Here is an 18916-nt window from a genome sequence, read left to right on the forward strand (position 1 = left end):
AATGACACAGGGCAACGAATTAGGTCTTGATTGAGTAGACAAACACTTTTCCAAAGGATGCCACTTGGAAGAACTTGATGGAGCTTTAGAGGAGGTTTCCTTCTTTTCATCATTGAGGAGAAGAATGTTTTAAATGAAGGAGTAATTGTTGCGAGATTAAAAAGTAGTTAAATTTTATTAATAATAATTATTAATGAAATGGTATGTTTTAGTCTGAGAGTAAGGTTAAATGATACGGCTCGTTTTAGGCATATTAAAACTTAAGTGATATGGTGCGTATCACTTGGTTGTTATAACAACCTTTAGTAATGACTTGGAAATCCATTTTGTAACTGCCTCCTTTGATTGGTTATTTAAGGCTGACATGAGTTAGTCGTTGATCATCCAAGGAAAATATCAGAAAACCTATTTCTTTCTTCTTCTCTCATTTTCCCTTTTGTTCCCCGTCAATTTATTCTTTTGTATCAGGAACATGAAAAAATAGCTCTTGAATTTTTAGCCTTCACACAAACGATCTCAACAGTGAAGAGGCGTGTCTAGCCATGAAGAAGCTAAGACCGAAGTGATGTGACAATCATATGGCAAAATCGATGGATTGAGGTAGTTCTCCGCGGATCCTTTGAATCAGTCTGATAAAAAGGAAAATAGGAAGTAAAGGATCATTTCGGTAAAGAGAGGTAAAAAAAATGAAAAGTTTAGAGACAAAACTAGGCGGCAGAAACAAAGAGATCAGAAACGTTTAGAGAGTTTAGGTTATGGGAATGAAATTTATTAAATTTTTTTGTTAAAAGTTTTGAAGTCCCTTGCTTTGACTGATGGGTTTTTTTTTATGTAGTGCCATGTAGCATCCCATGATTAGATCACTTTTCATATAATGTCAATATTTAATATCGTTAAAATTAAGTATCAAATCAATAAACGGGATAAAAGTTCAAGTCTCATATTGGACAAACTGAAAGTACATGTAATACATTAATAATATTGTTAAAATACATGGAGATTTGTTGCCACTAACCCAAATATTATATTAACCCATATTGTTATTTATTTATTTTATTACAATCAAAACTGAAAGAGAAAGAAAAAAGCAAAAAAAAAAAAAAGGAGTACTTAACATTGAAGGAAGCAAGAAAAGCTTTATACTTCAAGGCTTTATCCTTAAAACTAGCTAACCTTACAAGCATGGAGTTAACTGATAAAAAGTTTGATCTCTTAAAACGAATTTTCAAATTTAAATTTTATGAATTAAAAAAATAGTGTTAGGAAAGCTTTATAGTTTATCCCGACTATAATATGAGTATCAAATATCCGCGAGACAAAAAGAAGGTAACAATAGAACTGAAGTCACGTGGAAGCGAAGCAAGCATAGTAAGTAAAGTCCAAAACAAAAGCCACCACCCCTAGTAGCTATTCACATGGCTTAAAAATGAATGTTCCCAGACAAGTGTGTCTTTCTTTAAATCACTATGCTCTACCACATGTTGATGTCATTCTTTTTCTATTTTCAAAAGTCATATAGATATCAATTATCTTATTCCTATTTTTCATTTTTTTTTCCAAATATATGCAATTATGAGATCATTATATTCTAAATATATATAATACATACAATGAGTATGATCATATCGAAAAGGATCCAGTGTTGTAGTCCTTAGTGAATGGGCGGGTTTTTGTTGATCATTGACTCACCCAATATGAAATAGGTGTAGCTACTGCTAGTAGGGAGTGGTGGGAGCTAGAAAGGGCCATTTTAATGGTCAAAAAACTTGAAAGCAACTGGCAATTTTTGTATTATTGATTGGAATTGGAGACGTGCTTTATCTTATAAATGTCTTATACAGAATATATGCTTTTTTTTTTTCACGTACAAAGGAACCTAGCTAGTGGGTAATTGTAATAAAATTTTGTAGCTCTAGCTTGGATATATGTAAAATATATATATATGTACAAATCCGAGTAACACAAGTAATATAGTAAAATATAAACTATTAGTGCCACCATATAGGAGCTATGTATCTCCATACCATTTCTGCATACCCATGAATCATTTGGTTTTGCTGTCACTGACAGAAAATCTGCATTATTAGGAGACAAAGATAGACTGTGTAAATCTCTTTTGGTCCAAGCCCCCTAATAATGCTCTAAATGAATAACCATTGGGTTTTTTTTCATTTACCAAGTTAAATAAATAAACATAAATGAGCTTTTAAACAAATGGTTTCGATTTTTATTCATTTATCGAGTTAAATATACAAACACAAACAAGATTCTAGAAGATCGTTTATTTAAATGCACTAAACACAGAAAATATATTTAGTTCGCTTATATTCATAGACAAACTCACTTATATTTGTTTAATAAATCGTTTTTTATACATTATCAAGGATGAAAATGAGAGCCACATTGTTTAAAACTGTATAAAATGATTATCATATGATTAAAATTATTATTGTTTGCGTTTATTTTATTTTATCAATAATATAACCATTAAATTTTGCGCTTATTTTTTATCTAAAAATAAGAAATATGTTAAATTATGATTTATTTGTTATTATTCATAAACATATTTTTAATTATTTGTGTTTAAGAAAAACAATTTTAAAAATAAATAAACCAACATCAACATTCATTTAAGCCTATTTCTTTTACGGCACTACATTTTAACACTTCGGTTTACATAGCGACTGCCATAAATATCGCTTATAAGAGGGAATGTAGCCCATGCTGCTCAAATTCTTTATATTTAGACTTTAGGCTTATGGCAAGAGGGAATTTACCCCATGTTACTATCACTTCGTTTCCCTTGAATTACTCGTCTCCTACACTTAAAAATGGCCCACAAAAGAAAAACTAGGCATTCCTATTCGTACCTGTATCCAATATTCACACTCGAGTCTAGAGTAACATTCATTTAGCTTATCAATCGATCATTGTCCACCATTTAGTTGAAATATGTGAGATTCATAAGATCTAATGAATGCGTTCTACTTCATCTACAATAATCTTTCAAGACTGTACCCTTTGCACAATATTTTCTGCTTTAAGAGTTAGTATAAAAATCTCTAAGGTTAGCATTACTAGTACTCGAGTGAACTCGGGCACTAACCCTTTGATCTTCCTCGACCAAGCATGATAAAAGCAATAATAAGCCATAGAATTATAAAAGAAAGGCCTAACCAAAACTCTTTATATTCCATAATTCATAATTGTGAGAAACTCAAACATAATAGGGAATGTTATTAAGAAAACGAAAATTCAACAACACAAAACTTAAACAATAACCTCGAATAGTCACTTTGAAACTAACATAAAGGTATCCATCCTAAGTCAAATTTCAAGCTTATACCTTAATGGCATACTTCCTCATCGGAAAGTACATCTCCTTCTTTTTCTCCCGCTCGGTTTTCAAAGATTGCTGCGTACAACAAAACATAAGAGGTCAATATCAATAGCAACAGATATAACTATAGTGGAAATCTAGTGACCAAAAAAAAAATGTGTAATGACATGCAGTTATGAAGGTTGATCGATTTAGTATAGGAGAAAGCAAGGAGCAATATACAAAATTTTAAAGAGACTTGGAGAAAACAAACATGTTCTTGATAAAAAAACATAAATAAGCTTTTAATGGTCAAATTCTATAGAAGGTTACTGTACCATACATTTTTGGCAGATTGATTCTTACTATAATTTGATCATTTCTAGTACATCTAATTCTCAAAATATGTATTTTCAATCCTAAAACCAAGTAGCCAACTCATTCGATTAAATCAATCAAAGGTGATGACATAACATATACCCCCTTAAGGAATGTACAATAATCGTCAAACTATACAAAACAATGCAAAGGATATGCATCACCTCACCATATATTTTAAATTAAATAAACCATGAAACAAAGTTAACCTCGAGACTGAAAATCCACATTTCGAAAACTAGAATGATTAAAAATGATTGAATTATAATAGACGGCTAAACCAAATCTCAGAGTACAGGGACCTTCAATGCAATTTGACCAGTTTTAATTTGATCATTAAACATAGTACCAATCCAAGATTATTTCACTTTTACGAGTGTTTTCCTTCATTTGTAAGAGGAGAAAATTCCCAACTAAAATAGCTAAAATAAAAGCATACAAAAATGTCCATAACAACAAAATCAAAAACCTTGAGTTCATATGCAAAAATAAACATAGTTATTAAATCATGAAATGCCAATAAATTAAGTAACAAAAGCTGTTAAGCTAAGTAAACTATAGCTAACCTGGTGCTTGGTAAGGCGGCGGCGAATAGCTCTGGTCTTCTTGGGACGGAGATCAAGAGGCAAAAACTTCTTCTTCTTATAAGCTTCCCTCAAAGCAGCCTTCTGTTTTTGGGATATCACCGTCAATACTTGAGCAATGGATAGCCTCACCACCTTACTAAAAAAAATAAAACCCACAAAGAACAGATCAAAACCCATAATAAAACAACGAAAAAATGATAAGGAAAAAGAAGGAATTGAGTTACATCTTGGAGAGCTTATTGGGGGCACCACCAGTGACCTTGGCAACACGAAGGAGAGAAAGTTCGGCTTTTAAATCCTTGAGCTGAGTCAACAGCTCTGTCTTTGATTTGTTCCTTAACTCGTGCACCTTGATCCTTGCTATAAACAATGAAACAATAGATTAAAAATAATAAGCATTGACAAATAAAAAAAAAAGGGATTTCTGTTATTGATGTTTACCCATGGCTGCCTGCCTCTGTTTTCTCTGTGAAGTGAAGAAGGTGTGAAAAGCGCAGCGATGAAGCCTTTAATATCGGCTTCCCAGAAAACCCTAATTTGCATCAGATGTGTGAAGGCTACTTTAAATTTTATTCTTGGGCTTTGAATATTGTTCTGGGTTCATAAAAAGCCTATCTCTTTTATGGCTTTTAATGTCCAAATTGGTTGTAAAAGAAACAAACTGAAGAACCCAAAATGCAGATGGAAATTAAAGGTGGACTTAAGCCCATAATATATCTAAGATTTAACTAGTCCATAGAAAAAAGGAAAACTATACTAGTAATCATTTAACTATAATTTTTTTCTTTTTTGATCACTTAATTATAAAAAGTTACAAAATAATTACTCAACTATTCAATTTTATCTTTTTTGGTCACCCAATTATCTTGGACTTTTGGGTGTTTCCATTTTTACGTTAGTCTAAATAACCATATTGTAACTTTTCATAGTTGAGTAACCTCTACTGTAGTTTACCCTTGAAAAAAAATGGTAACTTGCATGTCTGTTTTACGGTTCATGTTTAGAGTTTTTACTATCCATATCTCCAAGATTCAAACATGCATTTTTTTCAGATAGTGCAATATGTTTTACCATTGCACTTATGTTGTTAGGATAGAAAAAATAATCAAATGACCGTTTTGTAACTTTTTATAATTGAATCAACATTTTATAAGTTGGTATTTATTGGATGAAAGGCAACAACATATCACTCAAGCAAATAAAACTCTAATAAATGCTAGGTCTAAACCCGAAGTTGTGGGATATGTTATCTAAAGAATAACTTGTATAGTCAAGTTAGCTAAACCCTGAATTCATAAGCCGGAGCAGTTGCACGTACATTCCTTTTGTAAACAAAACACACATAAATGAAAGTGGTGCAGGGTGGACAATGAGCCTATCCATCCATAGCCTTCAAGAACAATTCCTCTTCCCCAAAAAAATTCGATTCCTACATATTCGATGCTGCAGCTGGATTTCTCTTAATCCATTAGCAAACTCGAATCACAAAAGAATCAGACGTGGTAATTGGTGTGAAATCGGACCTGAAGATATTAAGCAATCTTTTTCACAGTACAAGAAGCTCCATTTTGTGTTTGTTGTGGAGGAAGGGTTTCAATGATGTATTTTTCAAGTTCTTCGTATACGAGGAGCCAAACACAATGACCTGACAAGGCATTTGGATATACCATCATGCTTTGGAAATAGACAAGAATGTAGAACGAAATGTTGGTCGAGACTTACCGCTCCAATCCATTGTTCCCAACTAAGGGGATGGCCGAACCACACACATGAAAGCATGACGCTCACCAGCTTAAACAACGGAGTTGAGGAATCACCATCTGTCAGAAAATATAGCATTACGAGAAACGAAAAAATGAACTTTGGATGATACTTGTCTCGTCTCATTATGGCAGCAAACGTGAGGGCACCGAATGTACGGATCGTATAAGAAATAAAGAATTGACCGGCTGTTCCGGAACTCGAAACTGATGATCCTATCATCGGTTTAAGCCTATCCAATCACTAACAGTGGAAAGTAGAGCAATATCAAGGTGGAAGTAAATGTCCCTGTAATATAGGACCTAAACAAAACCACAAAAAGTTAACGATGGGCTTCGAAAACACTAAAAATAATTCATACAAAATAACTCTAAATAGTAGTAGAGAGTGCTAGTGGGGTCGACTCTACAGGATTTGGATGTTATAATCAACTTCTGTATTTAACTTGTGATTTTTTTTTTTTTTGTCGTGTCGAAAGTCGTAGTAAAAGTCGTGATCAGAATTCATGCTTTGTAGAATTGAAAGGTGATTGGATGATGGTGGTGAAGAATGGGAAAGAAAAATACTTGGAAAGCAATTAGACCAATTTAAAGAACAAAGAAATGGAAACGGAATGCTCACGCCAATTTGAATGAAAAAGAATAATGGCTATTCAATTTCAAATTGAAATCAAATGTAAAATTAGGTGTTTCCTAAGAACATTAAGCCCTATTTATATATATAGAATTTATTAATTTTAGCTTATAATTTAACATAAAATTAAATAAAAATAAAATAAGATTTTTTCCTTCTATTTTTGGCTTTTACAAAGTCAAAAAATTTGATAAGTACTTGGCCTTCTCCACATTTTTTATTCGGCCACATTTCATTGATTGTGTTTTAATTTAGTCCTTTTCTGCTCATTTTTGTCTCTTAGCGTCTCAATTGCATCTGACAAGATTAAAACATAAAAACTAATTTAGCAGGGATCAATTCAGAAATAAACCGAATTAAACACAAAATGTCATGCAAATTAACATGTTATCAGTTTATCACAATAATCCATAAAAAAATGCAAGGCAAACAAATCAGAGCTAAAGGCGAAACTATAGAACAGATGATCATCTACGACAGCAACCACCAAATAGAAGAATCCCTTCATCCATAGCAATGCATCATGTATGACAGCAACCATGAAATAGAGCATGCTAAGTAGTATGGTTCAACTCAAAAATATATTATATATCCAAAAGTAGCCCCTTCCACTATTCAAACTCTTATATAAAGCATAAACAAAAGTAAATCATGTAAACAAAATGAGCACTGTTGACAAAGACCAGAGTTTTACCGGAAATAGTATAAATATTGAGCAACCTAGGGCTACCAAAAAAGCCACCAAATAGTCAAAGCCCTTATAGGTCTCCTGCATGATGAAAGTGCCCCAAATCTGCACCAGAGAGAGAGATATATAAGAACAGTTTGCCACTTAAAACCGTAACAACAAATAAGGGGGACTGACATTAACCGTCCATTGGATGTAACACATGCATCCCGAAACTTACAGAACCATTTCAGAATATCATTTTTGCACATTTAGCAAGAGTCTGGACTAGAAAGCTGACTACTCGAGGGCCTGGATCACAGGGATGTCATCATTAAAATTATCATACAAGCACGATATCTAAAGGTTCTTTTTATATTCAAATACAAATGTTGAGATGATTAAAATTTACCGTGCAGTGCAACATCATAGTATTATACACTTGTACAAATTTACCTCATACTGACATGTTGTGGTTAGGATGTTTTATACTGATATAAGGTCGTACTTATAGACTAAAGAGGGGAAAATCAAAATATTAGAATATGTCAGCCAATCTTGCCATCTTTTATGCAATATGGTTCGTTTCTTGGCTATTTCACAAGGGCATAAGGCAATATTTTAGCCAATAAGTGAAATGGATAGCATAAATAGTCGGAGCAACTTGCCTATAACAGTTTACATACCAGTAAAGAACCAGTAGAGACAGCAGATGGCGTGATGCGGTTGCAGAAAAAGAGAAATAATGAGTACTTAAAATATTCATTGGTTACCGCATACGGGACTCTCATGAGTCATGATCTTTTCCTGCATGAAAGTAAACTTCCATTAACACTTTCAACAGAAGAAACCAATCTACATGCACTGAACATGACTGGAAAAACAGATGTTAATAAGTATTTACACAGCTCTCCCTCGAAGGACGATCATGGCGTTACTACCATAGTCAACATTTTATAGTATGTCTTTTAGGCACACCTCCGACTAGGCCTTATAATGATCAACTTGCTTACAGCTTATAAAGATTTAATTGATTTTTCTTTCGGGAGAGAAAAAAAACACTGAACCTGTAAAATTCCATAGATAACAAGAGTAACCATGATTCCGCTGACAGCAAAAAATCCTTTCCATATTTTGTTCTCTTTCAACCCATTCGTCGTCGGCAATGGTTGGGCTAAACTATTAGTAAAATTACGATTTTGTGACTCAACTTCAAAAAATTAGAAAAGGGTAATTGAATAATTTAAAATTTTTATTTAAGTCACTAAACTATTCAAAAGTTTTATTTAAGTCATTGGGCTGTTAAGTTTTTTTCTTTTTAAAGTTTGGCTAGTAAGCTCCAATCGATTATTCGACAATTGGCACGATGGATTAGTAACTATCGACAAGTAAAATAACATGCATTAGACCTAAGTTGATCTGGCAATTAGTATCAAAGATCGAAGAAAAAAGCTATTTAGATTTTGGTACGTAAATTCGTGAAGTTTAAAGTTGTTTCATTAAAAAAGAATTGCAGAAAAAGAGAGAAGAGCTTTCGATTGGTATAGGACCTAAACAAAACCACAAAAAGTTAACGATGGGCTTCAAAACACTAAAAATAATTCATACAAAATAACTCTAAATAGTAGTAGAGAGTGCTAGTGGGGTCGACTCTACAGGATTTGGATGTTATAATCAACTTCTGTATTTAACTTGTGATTTTTTTTTTTTGTCGGTCGAAAGTCGTAGTAAAAGTCGTGATCAGAATTCATGCTTTGTAGAATTGAAAGGTGATTGGATGATGGTGGTGAAGAATGGGAAAGAAAAATACTTGGAAAGCAATTAGACCAATTTAAAGAACAAAGAAATGGAAACGGAATGCTCACGCCAATTTGAATGAAAAAGAATAATGGCTATTCAATTTCAAATTGAAATCAAATGTAAAATTAGGTGTTTCCTAAGAACATTAAGCCCTATTTATATATATAGAATTTATTAATTTTAGCTTATAATTTAACATAAAATTAAATAAAAATAAAATAAGATTTTTTTTCCTTCTATTTTTGGCTTTTACAAAGTCAAAAAATTTGATAAGTACTTGGCCTTCTCCACATTTTTTATTCGGCCACATTTCATTGATTGTGTTTTAATTTAGTCCTTTTCTGCTCATTTTTGTCTCTTAGCGTCTCAATTGCATCTGACAAGATTAAAACATAAAAACTAATTTAGCAGGGATCAATTCAGAAATAAACCGAATTAAACACAAAATGTCATGCAAATTAACATGTTATCAGTTTATCACAATAATCCATAAAAAAATGCAAGGCAAACAAATCAGAGCTAAAGGCGAAACTATAGAACAGATGATCATCTACGACAGCAACCACCAAATAGAAGAATCCTTCATCCATAGCAATGCATCATGTATGACAGCAACCATGAAATAGAGCATGCTAAGTAGTATGGTTCAACTCAAAATATATTATATATCCAAAAGTAGCCCTTCCACTATTCAAACTCTTATATAAAGCATAAACAAAAGTAAATCATGTAAACAAAATGAGCACTGTTGACAAAGACCAGAGTTTTACCGGAAATAGTATAAATATTGAGCAACCTAGGGCTACCAAAAAAGCCACCAAATAGTCAAAGCCCTTATAGGTCTCCTGCATGATGAAAGTGCCCCAAATCTGCACCAGAGAGAGAGATATATAAGAACAGTTTGCCACTTAAAACCGTAACAACAAATAAGGGGGACTGACATTAACCGTCCATTGGATGTAACACATGCATCCCGAAACTTACAGAACCATTTCAGAATATCATTTTTGCACATTTAGCAAGAGTCTGGACTAGAAAGCTGACTACTCGAGGGCCTGGATCACAGGGATGTCATCATTAAAATTATCATACAAGCACGATATCTAAAGGTTCTTTTTATATTCAAATACAAATGTTGAGATGATTAAAATTTACCGTGCAGTGCAACATCATAGTATTATACACTTGTACAAATTTACCTCATACTGACATGTTGTGGTTAGGATGTTTTATACTGATATAAGGTCGTACTTATAGACTAAAGAGGGGAAAATCAAAATATTAGAATATGTCAGCCAATCTTGCCATCTTTTATGCAATATGGTTCGTTTCTTGGCTATTTCACAAGGGCATAAGGCAATATTTTAGCCAATAAGTGAAATGGATAGCATAAATAGTCGGAGCAACTTGCCTATAACAGTTTACATACCAGTAAAGAACCAGTAGAGACAGCAGATGGCGTGATGCGGTTGCAGAAAAAGAGAAATAATGAGTACTTAAAATATTCATTGGTTACCGCATACGGGACTCTCATGAGTCATGATCTTTTCCTGCATGAAAGTAAACTTCCATTAACACTTTCAACAGAAGAAACCAATCTACATGCACTGAACATGACTGGAAAACAGATGTTAATAAGTATTTACACAGCTCTCCTCGAAGGACGATCATGGCGTTACTACCATAGTCAACATTTTATAGTATGTCTTTTAGGCACACCTCCGACTAGGCCTTATAATGATCAACTTGCTTACAGCTTATAAAGATTTAATTGATTTTTCTTTCGGGAGAGAAAAAAAACACTGAACCTGTAAAATTCCATAGATAACAAGAGTAACCATGATTCCGCTGACAGCAAAAAATCCTTTCCATATTTTGTTCTCTTTCAACCCATTCGTCGTCGGCAATGGTTGGGCTAAACTATTAGTAAAATTACGATTTTGTGACTCAACTTCAAAAAATTAGAAAAGGGTAATTGAATAATTTAAAATTTTTTATTTAAGTCACTAAACTATTCAAAAGTTTTTATTTAAGTCATTGGGCTGTTAAGTTTTTTTTTCTTTTTTAAAGTTTGGCTAGTAAGCTCCAATCGATTATTCGACAATTGGCACGATGGATTAGTAACTATCGACAAGTAAAATAACATGCATTAGACCTAAGTTGATCTGGCAATTAGTATCAAAGATCGAAGAAAAAAGCTATTTAGATTTTGGTACGTAAATTCGTGAAGTTTAAAGTTGTTTCATTAAAAAAAAGAATTGCAGAAAAAAGAGAGAAGAGCTTTCGATTGGTATAGGTGATACGAACAAATATCATACAACGATGATTTTAATAGTCTATTGACTTAAATGAAAACTTTTGAATTATTTAGTGACCCTTTTGTAATTTTTAAAAATTAAACAACCAAAACATAAATTTATTAAGAGTTTAATGACATTAGGTGTAGCTTATCCAAAACATATTTACTGAAAGAAAATCAGGCCCATACGAAATGAACCCAGGTTAGCAGCGCCCATTGGACATTAAAGTAAGTTCGAGAACCCTAATCGCCTCATCTTCCCCACTCTTCCCATCGAAAGCTAACTCTAGACGGCTCATTAGCTTCTCCATTGACAGGTGCTTCTCATTTCTCTCCTCTTTCGATTGTTTCTTTAAAACAAAATTTCTAAACTTTTTTTGTCTGCAATTCATTTATTGTTTAGAATTTAGAAGGGTTTGAGGAAGCAGCAAGCAATGGCCCCAAAAGGTATTTGGATTTGGATTTTAGCTTTTACTGATTTTGAATTACTTTCGCTCTCACTAAATATGAGTTTTCTTCTTTACTATTGTGCTTCATGGGAAAATTCAAAATGAGCTCAAAGTTAACTTTAGTTTCAGTGGATGTAATTATGAACTCGATGATGTCTCTCAAGCAAAATGCATCAAAGCTAAAAGTTTATATTACTGGTTCATTGTTTTTATAGTTTTAAAAGTTGTATTTTGGGTTTATTATGGTTCATTGTTTTTTATTGGAATATGTAGTTGCTACCCTCTTTGAATATCACTAGAGGCCAGCCAGTTACAATATCTTTTGAAGTGATTTGTGTTGGATATTATTTTTGCTATGGCATTTGTCTATGCAGGGGCGAATCCAGAATTTATTTTAGGGGCCAAAATTGAATGATAATTTTCTGGGATGTCAAATATAGATTTTATCATGTATTAGGTTATGATTTTATAATTTTTGAAAGGATTAAGTATACTTTTTTTTTCAGTTTTTGAGGGAGCCAAAGCATAATTTTCCTTTATTTTGATTTATAATTTGATCATATGTAAGGGGTTAGAATTGAAATTTTCCAATTTTGGGGGCCAGAGCCCCTGCCTGCCCATTGGTATCCGCCCGTGTTTATCTCAGGTGTGTCAGGTGCGAGTATGTGTACGACATAGATATTTGCAGTTTTTTTAAAGCCATTTTCGTGGATTTAGAGAATTATCTGAGGGTCATATGCCTATATCCATGTGTGATAGAGTTGAAGTAACATTGGTATTCATAGCTTCTGTTCGTAAATTACACCGGTTGTTGTTTATTACGCAGTCGAGAAGAAAGGAGATCCGAAGGCACAAGCCTTGAAAGCTGCAAAAGCAGTGAAATCCGGTGTCACTTTTAAGAAGAAAGCAAAGAAGATCCGAACAAAGGTTACATTCCATAGGCCAAAGACCTTGAAGAAGGACAGGAACCCTAAATATCCCCGCATTAGTGCTCCACCGAGGAACAAGCTTGATCATTATCAGATCCTCAAGTTTCCCCTCACAACTGAGTCAGCAATGAAGAAGATTGAAGACAATAACACTTTGGTTTTCATTGTTGACATTCGTGCTGACAAGAAGAAGATAAAGGATGCTGTAAAGAAGATGTACGATATTCAAGCCAAGAAAGTAAACACCTTGATCAGGTAAAAGTTTTTATTCCCTGTCTTATGTTTCATAGCTCAGGATGTTCTATCGTTTGATATTATCATTTGTTCGCACACAGTTGTAGACCAGTAAGTTATTCAAAACAATGATACATTGCTTATGCCTGTTATTGGAATTCTAGTAGTCTTCTTTCATGCTTTGCGGCCGTTAATCGTTATTGTCGTGTTTCTTATGAATCCAGGCCTGATGGTACGAAGAAGGCATACGTTAGGTTGACACCTGATTACGATGCCTTGGACGTGGCAAACAAAATCGGAATTATCTAAGCGTGTTGTCGTTCTGTATCTAGCTGCCTTGTTTCGAGCATTTAATTTTGTTTTTGTTCAAAAGAGTAATTATGCAGTTATTTTGAGACTTTTGAACATTGAGTTTTAGCTTTAGCTCTTAAAGATTGTAGCCATGCTTAAACTCCAACTTGATGAGTTTTCACTTTTAATTGACTTGTTTTGACATATATATATTGGTAATGATGATTCAGTGCTCCAATGCTAGCTTCAGCTTCTTCTTTTCCTCCTATTCCTTCATGTTAGGGTTGGTTTGGGTGGGCAGTGTGTTTACCTGTGGTTAGTGTAAAAACAACGGTGGCGTTGACTGTTGAGATTAGATATTTTAACGATATTATAGCGTGAGACAAAAAAATAAACTAAATACATTGCCCTGCACTATCTATCTACACCTAAACTTAGTTTCAATAATGTTTTCAAAAATTGAATTTACACTCTTTCTTTAGAAATACAATATATCTTATTTTCATACTAGTTGATAAATAATATTTTTACATCTATCTAAAGTTCCAAATTTTTATCAAGTGTGTGAACATCTTGGAATTATATTTGTGGCCAAAAGTGTTGAATAAAATTGGTAAAGAGATCCCTAAATTAAAAATTAGATTGTAGTTTGTTTCATCTATTAAAAGTAAATAAATTAATCTTTGTATGTTAAATTAAATAGCAAATTAATTAGTTAAAATTTTATCTATTTTACTATTAAATACTTACGTGGTAGAAAGAGTAAAACAAACAATGACACATGTTTGACTTGGAATGACTAATTTAAATAAAATGAATAAAATTTTATCAAAAAAATTGAAAAAACTTTAATATACGGCGAAGTAAATGAAATTTTAATAAATAAAAAAATAAATTTATTTATTTTTAAATAAAAAATAAAATTAAATCTAACTCTTAATAAAATTTACAAAAGAAGTTACCATAGGCAAGCGGTCAAGTGGCATTTAACGTTAAAGAAAAAAAGAAGCACTTATTTGATGTGGCGCGCTTTAAGACCAAGTGAAGTGGAGTGCATAATAATCAGCAAAACTATGTTGTTTGTCCTCGATATAAAAATTTGTTATTTGTCTAAATAAAAGCTAAATTATGTCGATTCTTTTAAACCGTGATACTGGAAAGATAATATCTTTTTTTATAATTATACTGAAAATTTTGGAGGTTGCGGAAAGCCGCCCGTCTCCCGCGCAACGGCGCCTATCGGATGTCATCAACCTTCGCTTTCCTGCCACGTCAACCATCCCAGTCAATATTTTTAAATCAAAATTCAAATCTCATCCGTCCATTTTCCCTTTTCGTCAACCATAATCCAAAGACGCAAACACAACGCCAAGGCAGCAATCCGCGTCTCGAAAATGGGATCACAAAACATCCGAACCATCTCCACCGTCAACTCACTCTGAGTACTCAACTCCATCCAACGGTTCAAATGTACCACGTCATCGATCCCCGTGAATCTTGAAAATCCAATTACCGCTCCACTACTGTTTATATAATGACCGCCTAGCTTTTCATCGCAAATATCAAATCTTATTTTCCTTCGGATTTCAGTATTCTCTCGTTCTTTTCCCGGGACCCAGACAAACTCTAAGAACAAGAAAATGGCACCAAAAGCTGAGAAGAAGCCAGCTGAGAAGAAGCCAGCGGAGGAGAAGAAGACGGTAGCTGAGAAAGCCCCTGCCGAGAAGAAGCCAAAGGCAGGCAAAAAGCTTCCCAAGGAAGGCGGAGCTGCGGCCGGAGACAAGAAGAAGAAGAGGGTCAAGAAGAGTACTGAGACCTACAAGATCTACATCTTCAAGGTCTTGAAGCAAGTTCACCCTGATATCGGTATCTCAAGCAAGGCTATGGGAATCATGAACAGCTTCATCAATGATATCTTTGAAAAGCTTGCCCAAGAATCGTCTAGGCTCGCAAGGTACAACAAGAAGCCTACCATCACTTCCAGGGAAATCCAGACCGCTGTTAGGCTTGTACTTCCCGGTGAGCTTGCGAAACACGCCGTTTCTGAAGGGACCAAGGCCGTTACCAAGTTTACATCTTCTTGAAAAATGTGATTTGTGGTTAGGGTTAGGGTTTTCATTTTAAAAGTAGATCTCGTTGTATTTCTCTACCGTTGTGAATCATTCTGCTCTTCTGTTATATGATTCCGTGTGTATTTTGAAGATGGATCTGCTCGATCCTGATTTGAACATGTTAGAATTGAATGCAATTAAATACTAAAATTTAGCGTATTTTCTTGGAAAATCTAACAGAGCACTTTAACACAAAAGCATTGGAATTCGACCATAACTGTCAGAATTGCACATGCCTCACTGATTAACAGGAATTAGGGGGACTTGAATGATAAAACGATGGGTTTTTTTTTTTTTCCCCCCTTTTCAGTTCTATTCTTCGAATGTTGATCCATTGGGTTTTGAAGTTACAAATGGAATCTTTGATTGGGTTATTATCAGATTGTGTGGTATACGAACAGACAATTTTAGCTGATGATGGAAGAATCCTTCTTCCCTAGCTTTTAGAGGTGTGATGTTGTGTAGGAGGGTTTTACCTATATCGTTAGCTAGGGATGTTATTAGGATTATCTTTATTCATATAGTAAATTTAAATGTTATTTATTAATTTAAAATAGGAATCTGATTAGTGAATTTTATGTGACATATCAACATTTTCTTTCTTGTCCAATTTTTAATACTATCTTATCAAGATAGCAGTTCGTTCTGTTATGAATAGTAGTTATGGTTGCCAATTGATTTTGAGTAGCTTTATCAATATTAGAAGTAAATAATACAAAGGCTTTTAATTCGGCGACTTAGATCAATTTCAATTTTGATTTACTAATGACTTGTTTTATAGCTTTAATTTAAGTCACAATCTTATTTTGGAAATCGAAATTCCCACATTAATAGTAAGTCTGATTCTAGCATTGAATAGATCAGTGGATGAGAATATTTGTCCATCTATAATAGAAATATATGCCAAAATGTCTCCCAACTGGATCTCAACTATTGGCAAAGCAATTAGTACGATAGATCGGTATTTATGAAATCTTGAAAAGAAAATTATTTTGATTTTGATTAAAAATTTATTCTTAAAAGTTATTTTATGAAGATAAATTTTATTTGTGAAAAAAATGAAAAGATTTTTTTATTGATACAAGAGATATCAACAAATAAGGTCATAAAATAATAATTTTAACAGCACATTAAGTTAAATAAAAATTCAAATATTTTAATAAATTTTAAAATTTATTGAGTAATTTTGGATGTAATTTACGTAATTATTATTTTACTCATAATGTTTCGTTTTTCTTTTTCGGTAACAATGCTTCCTACTCCTGAATATAACGATATGTATATTTGAATTAATTTAGAATCAATGTGAGATTTAAATAACGAAAAGAGAAAGAAAGTTGAAAGTTCTATTGATAGTTGATGAGGCCCTTTTATACAAGCTACCAAAGGAGATACCAAGAAATCCTCTTTGAGAGGTCCATAACCTTTGTGTATAGAAAATTGTTGGATGATTGGAATCGTTCGTAATGTATTAGATAGATTATATATAGTTTGTCTTCTAAACTTATTTAAAAATATCTAGTTGGTACATATATTCCGTTACTCAAAGTGTTATCTTCACACTAACATCGTTAGTTTGTGCTAACATATTTTTATAATCAATTTGATGGTGACACATAATAAACCTCTCAAGATAACATGTGATCAACATAAATTAAAATTCATTAAAATATATAAATTAAATTTTGTAAATATAATCTTTCTGGACAAATTTAGAAGGACAAACTACGCATTAACCCTTAAAAAATAACGTTGTTAACGAAGTAAAACAATATGCGTGAGAGATTTCAAATTCAAGTACTAAATCGGTACTAAAAAAATTCAGCTAAAAACTTGAGATAAACTACATATTAACTCAATTAAATGTATGTATGTACCAGTACAGTGTTGTTTATTATATCACTAATTTTTGTACATCCATATTTTTATACAATTGAAATAGGGAGAGACTTGCTTGGAGTTGGCCACACAGAGGTGACTGGATGGACCAAGTGTAACAAGGATGCCACAATATTAAAGGATCATTGCGGGGCATTTTCAGTTTACTCTAGAGCCACATGTAATTGAAGCATTTTCTTCGTTGAAGCGTTTAGGTATTGAACACTGTCGTTGTGGAGTAGGACTAGTTGAAGGTAAATAATGCTCTAAACTCGCACATAATTCTTACATTTCTAATTTTGCAGTTGAAATCATAATTTCTAGCATATATATTTTCAATGGACTTGTAAGAAAGTCAATAAAACAACTCATCACTAGAAAAAGGTATTTTAGTATATCCAAACCGTTTATCTATTGATTTTTTTCATCTTATATTGTGAATATTTTTATCAATTGAAAGATCTTTTATTAGTTATAGTAAAGGAGAAAATTATAAATGATTGTATTGAGTAAATCGATTTAATTTCTATTTAAAATTTAGGATAATCTATACAAATGATCATCTATAATTTATTATCATCTCGACCACCACACTAGCCAACAGCTAAACCACCATTAGCCTCCACCATCGCCACCATTCTTCACTGTGCCCTTCACATCATTACTACATTTCCTACACTATCAAATCCAATGTCAAGACCCATAACCACCATAAATCAACCTAAATATAACCCATCAACGCTACTATCCAAAGTCCCTACAACTCACTAAAAATAAAAAATCCCCAACCGAAAGTTGAAAAACAAAAAAACAGAATAAGGGTGAGTTTGGTTGGGCGGTGCGTTTACCTGTGGTTAGTGTAAAAACAGCGGTGGCGGTGAGATTAAATACTGTAGCGATACTGTAACGTGAGACAAAAAGTAAGCTAAACGCACCGCACCCAATCACCCATCCAAACTCACCCTAGTCAGAAAAGAGAATGAAGAAAAATTATAAAGAGAACAGAAAACACATCTAATAGAATCGGAGCCTCCACTGGTCTCCTTCCAAATTCGAAAAATAGATTGGGCGACAATGCTATGAAGACCACCATACCTCCAAACCAGGCAATCGGACAGTCTAAGGAGATTGAAAGACTTTCACTCCTAATTTTAGGGAAAGATTTGAAGAGTTTATGACCAATTCACACCAAACTAACTTGAGATTTGAGATGAAAAGGAAGAGAGGAGAGTTTTTGTGTGCCTAGTCACCGGAGAAGATCACTGAGGCAAGCAGCGGCAACAAGTCCCAAACGTGTTTTTTTTGGAGAGGTAAAATTTCCATCTAATAAAATGAAATATTGTGCGGAAATTTTATAAATTGAATATGTTTTTTTTTATGTGCTTACAACCAATAAAACCTGTTTCACGGACATTGGTCGCACAATGCCCGTGCCAATTGAGTGGTTTCCACAAGGAATCTCAAAGGCATGTTCTGTTGTTATGCCCTTCTGCTAAAGTAATCTCGAAGGTTTCATTTTTAATATTGTATTTATTTGATACGATGCTTATTGAATTGTAAAAAGCAAAACAAAATTGTGC

At 33.2% G+C, this 18916-nt stretch overlaps 3 protein-coding genes and 2 pseudogenes across 3 annotated transcripts; 2 read left to right on the forward strand and 3 right to left on the reverse strand.

The window, feature by feature from the left end:
* Positions 1 to 3157: 3157 nt before the first annotated feature.
* Positions 3158 to 4870, reverse strand: LOC105789964 (60S ribosomal protein L35). The gene is made up of 4 exons (XM_012617324.2): positions 4726 to 4870; positions 4509 to 4644; positions 4264 to 4420; positions 3158 to 3415 (listed from the first exon to the last, which is right to left on the reverse strand). The coding sequence occupies exons 1-4, from the start codon at positions 4727 to 4729 to the stop codon at positions 3341 to 3343; spliced, it is 372 nt and encodes a 123-aa protein (XP_012472778.1). The 5' UTR covers positions 4730 to 4870; the 3' UTR covers positions 3158 to 3340.
* Positions 4871 to 7327: 2457 nt separating this feature from the next.
* On the reverse strand, positions 7328 to 9735 carry LOC128042917 (UDP-galactose/UDP-glucose transporter 5B-like; annotated as a pseudogene).
* A 135-nt stretch (positions 9736 to 9870) lies between these two features.
* On the reverse strand, positions 9871 to 11755 carry LOC128042918 (UDP-galactose/UDP-glucose transporter 5B-like; annotated as a pseudogene).
* On the forward strand, positions 11615 to 13585 carry LOC105789961 (60S ribosomal protein L23A). Its single transcript, XM_012617322.2, has 4 exons — positions 11615 to 11761; positions 11848 to 11891; positions 12720 to 13077; positions 13281 to 13585. Exons 2-4 carry the CDS (start codon positions 11879 to 11881, stop codon positions 13363 to 13365), a joined length of 456 nt encoding a protein of 151 aa, XP_012472776.1. The 5' UTR covers positions 11615 to 11761; positions 11848 to 11878; the 3' UTR covers positions 13366 to 13585.
* Positions 13586 to 14904: 1319 nt separating this feature from the next.
* Positions 14905 to 15630, forward strand: LOC105789963 (histone H2B). Its single transcript, XM_012617323.2, has one exon. The coding sequence runs from the start codon at positions 14988 to 14990 to the stop codon at positions 15429 to 15431; it is 444 nt and encodes a 147-aa protein (XP_012472777.1). The 5' UTR covers positions 14905 to 14987; the 3' UTR covers positions 15432 to 15630.
* The last annotated feature ends 3286 nt before the right edge of the window (positions 15631 to 18916 follow it).

Source organism: Gossypium raimondii, chromosome 8 (genome assembly GCF_025698545.1).
Source record: "Gossypium raimondii isolate GPD5lz chromosome 8, ASM2569854v1, whole genome shotgun sequence".
Taxonomy (NCBI): Eukaryota; Viridiplantae; Streptophyta; class Magnoliopsida; order Malvales; family Malvaceae; genus Gossypium; species Gossypium raimondii.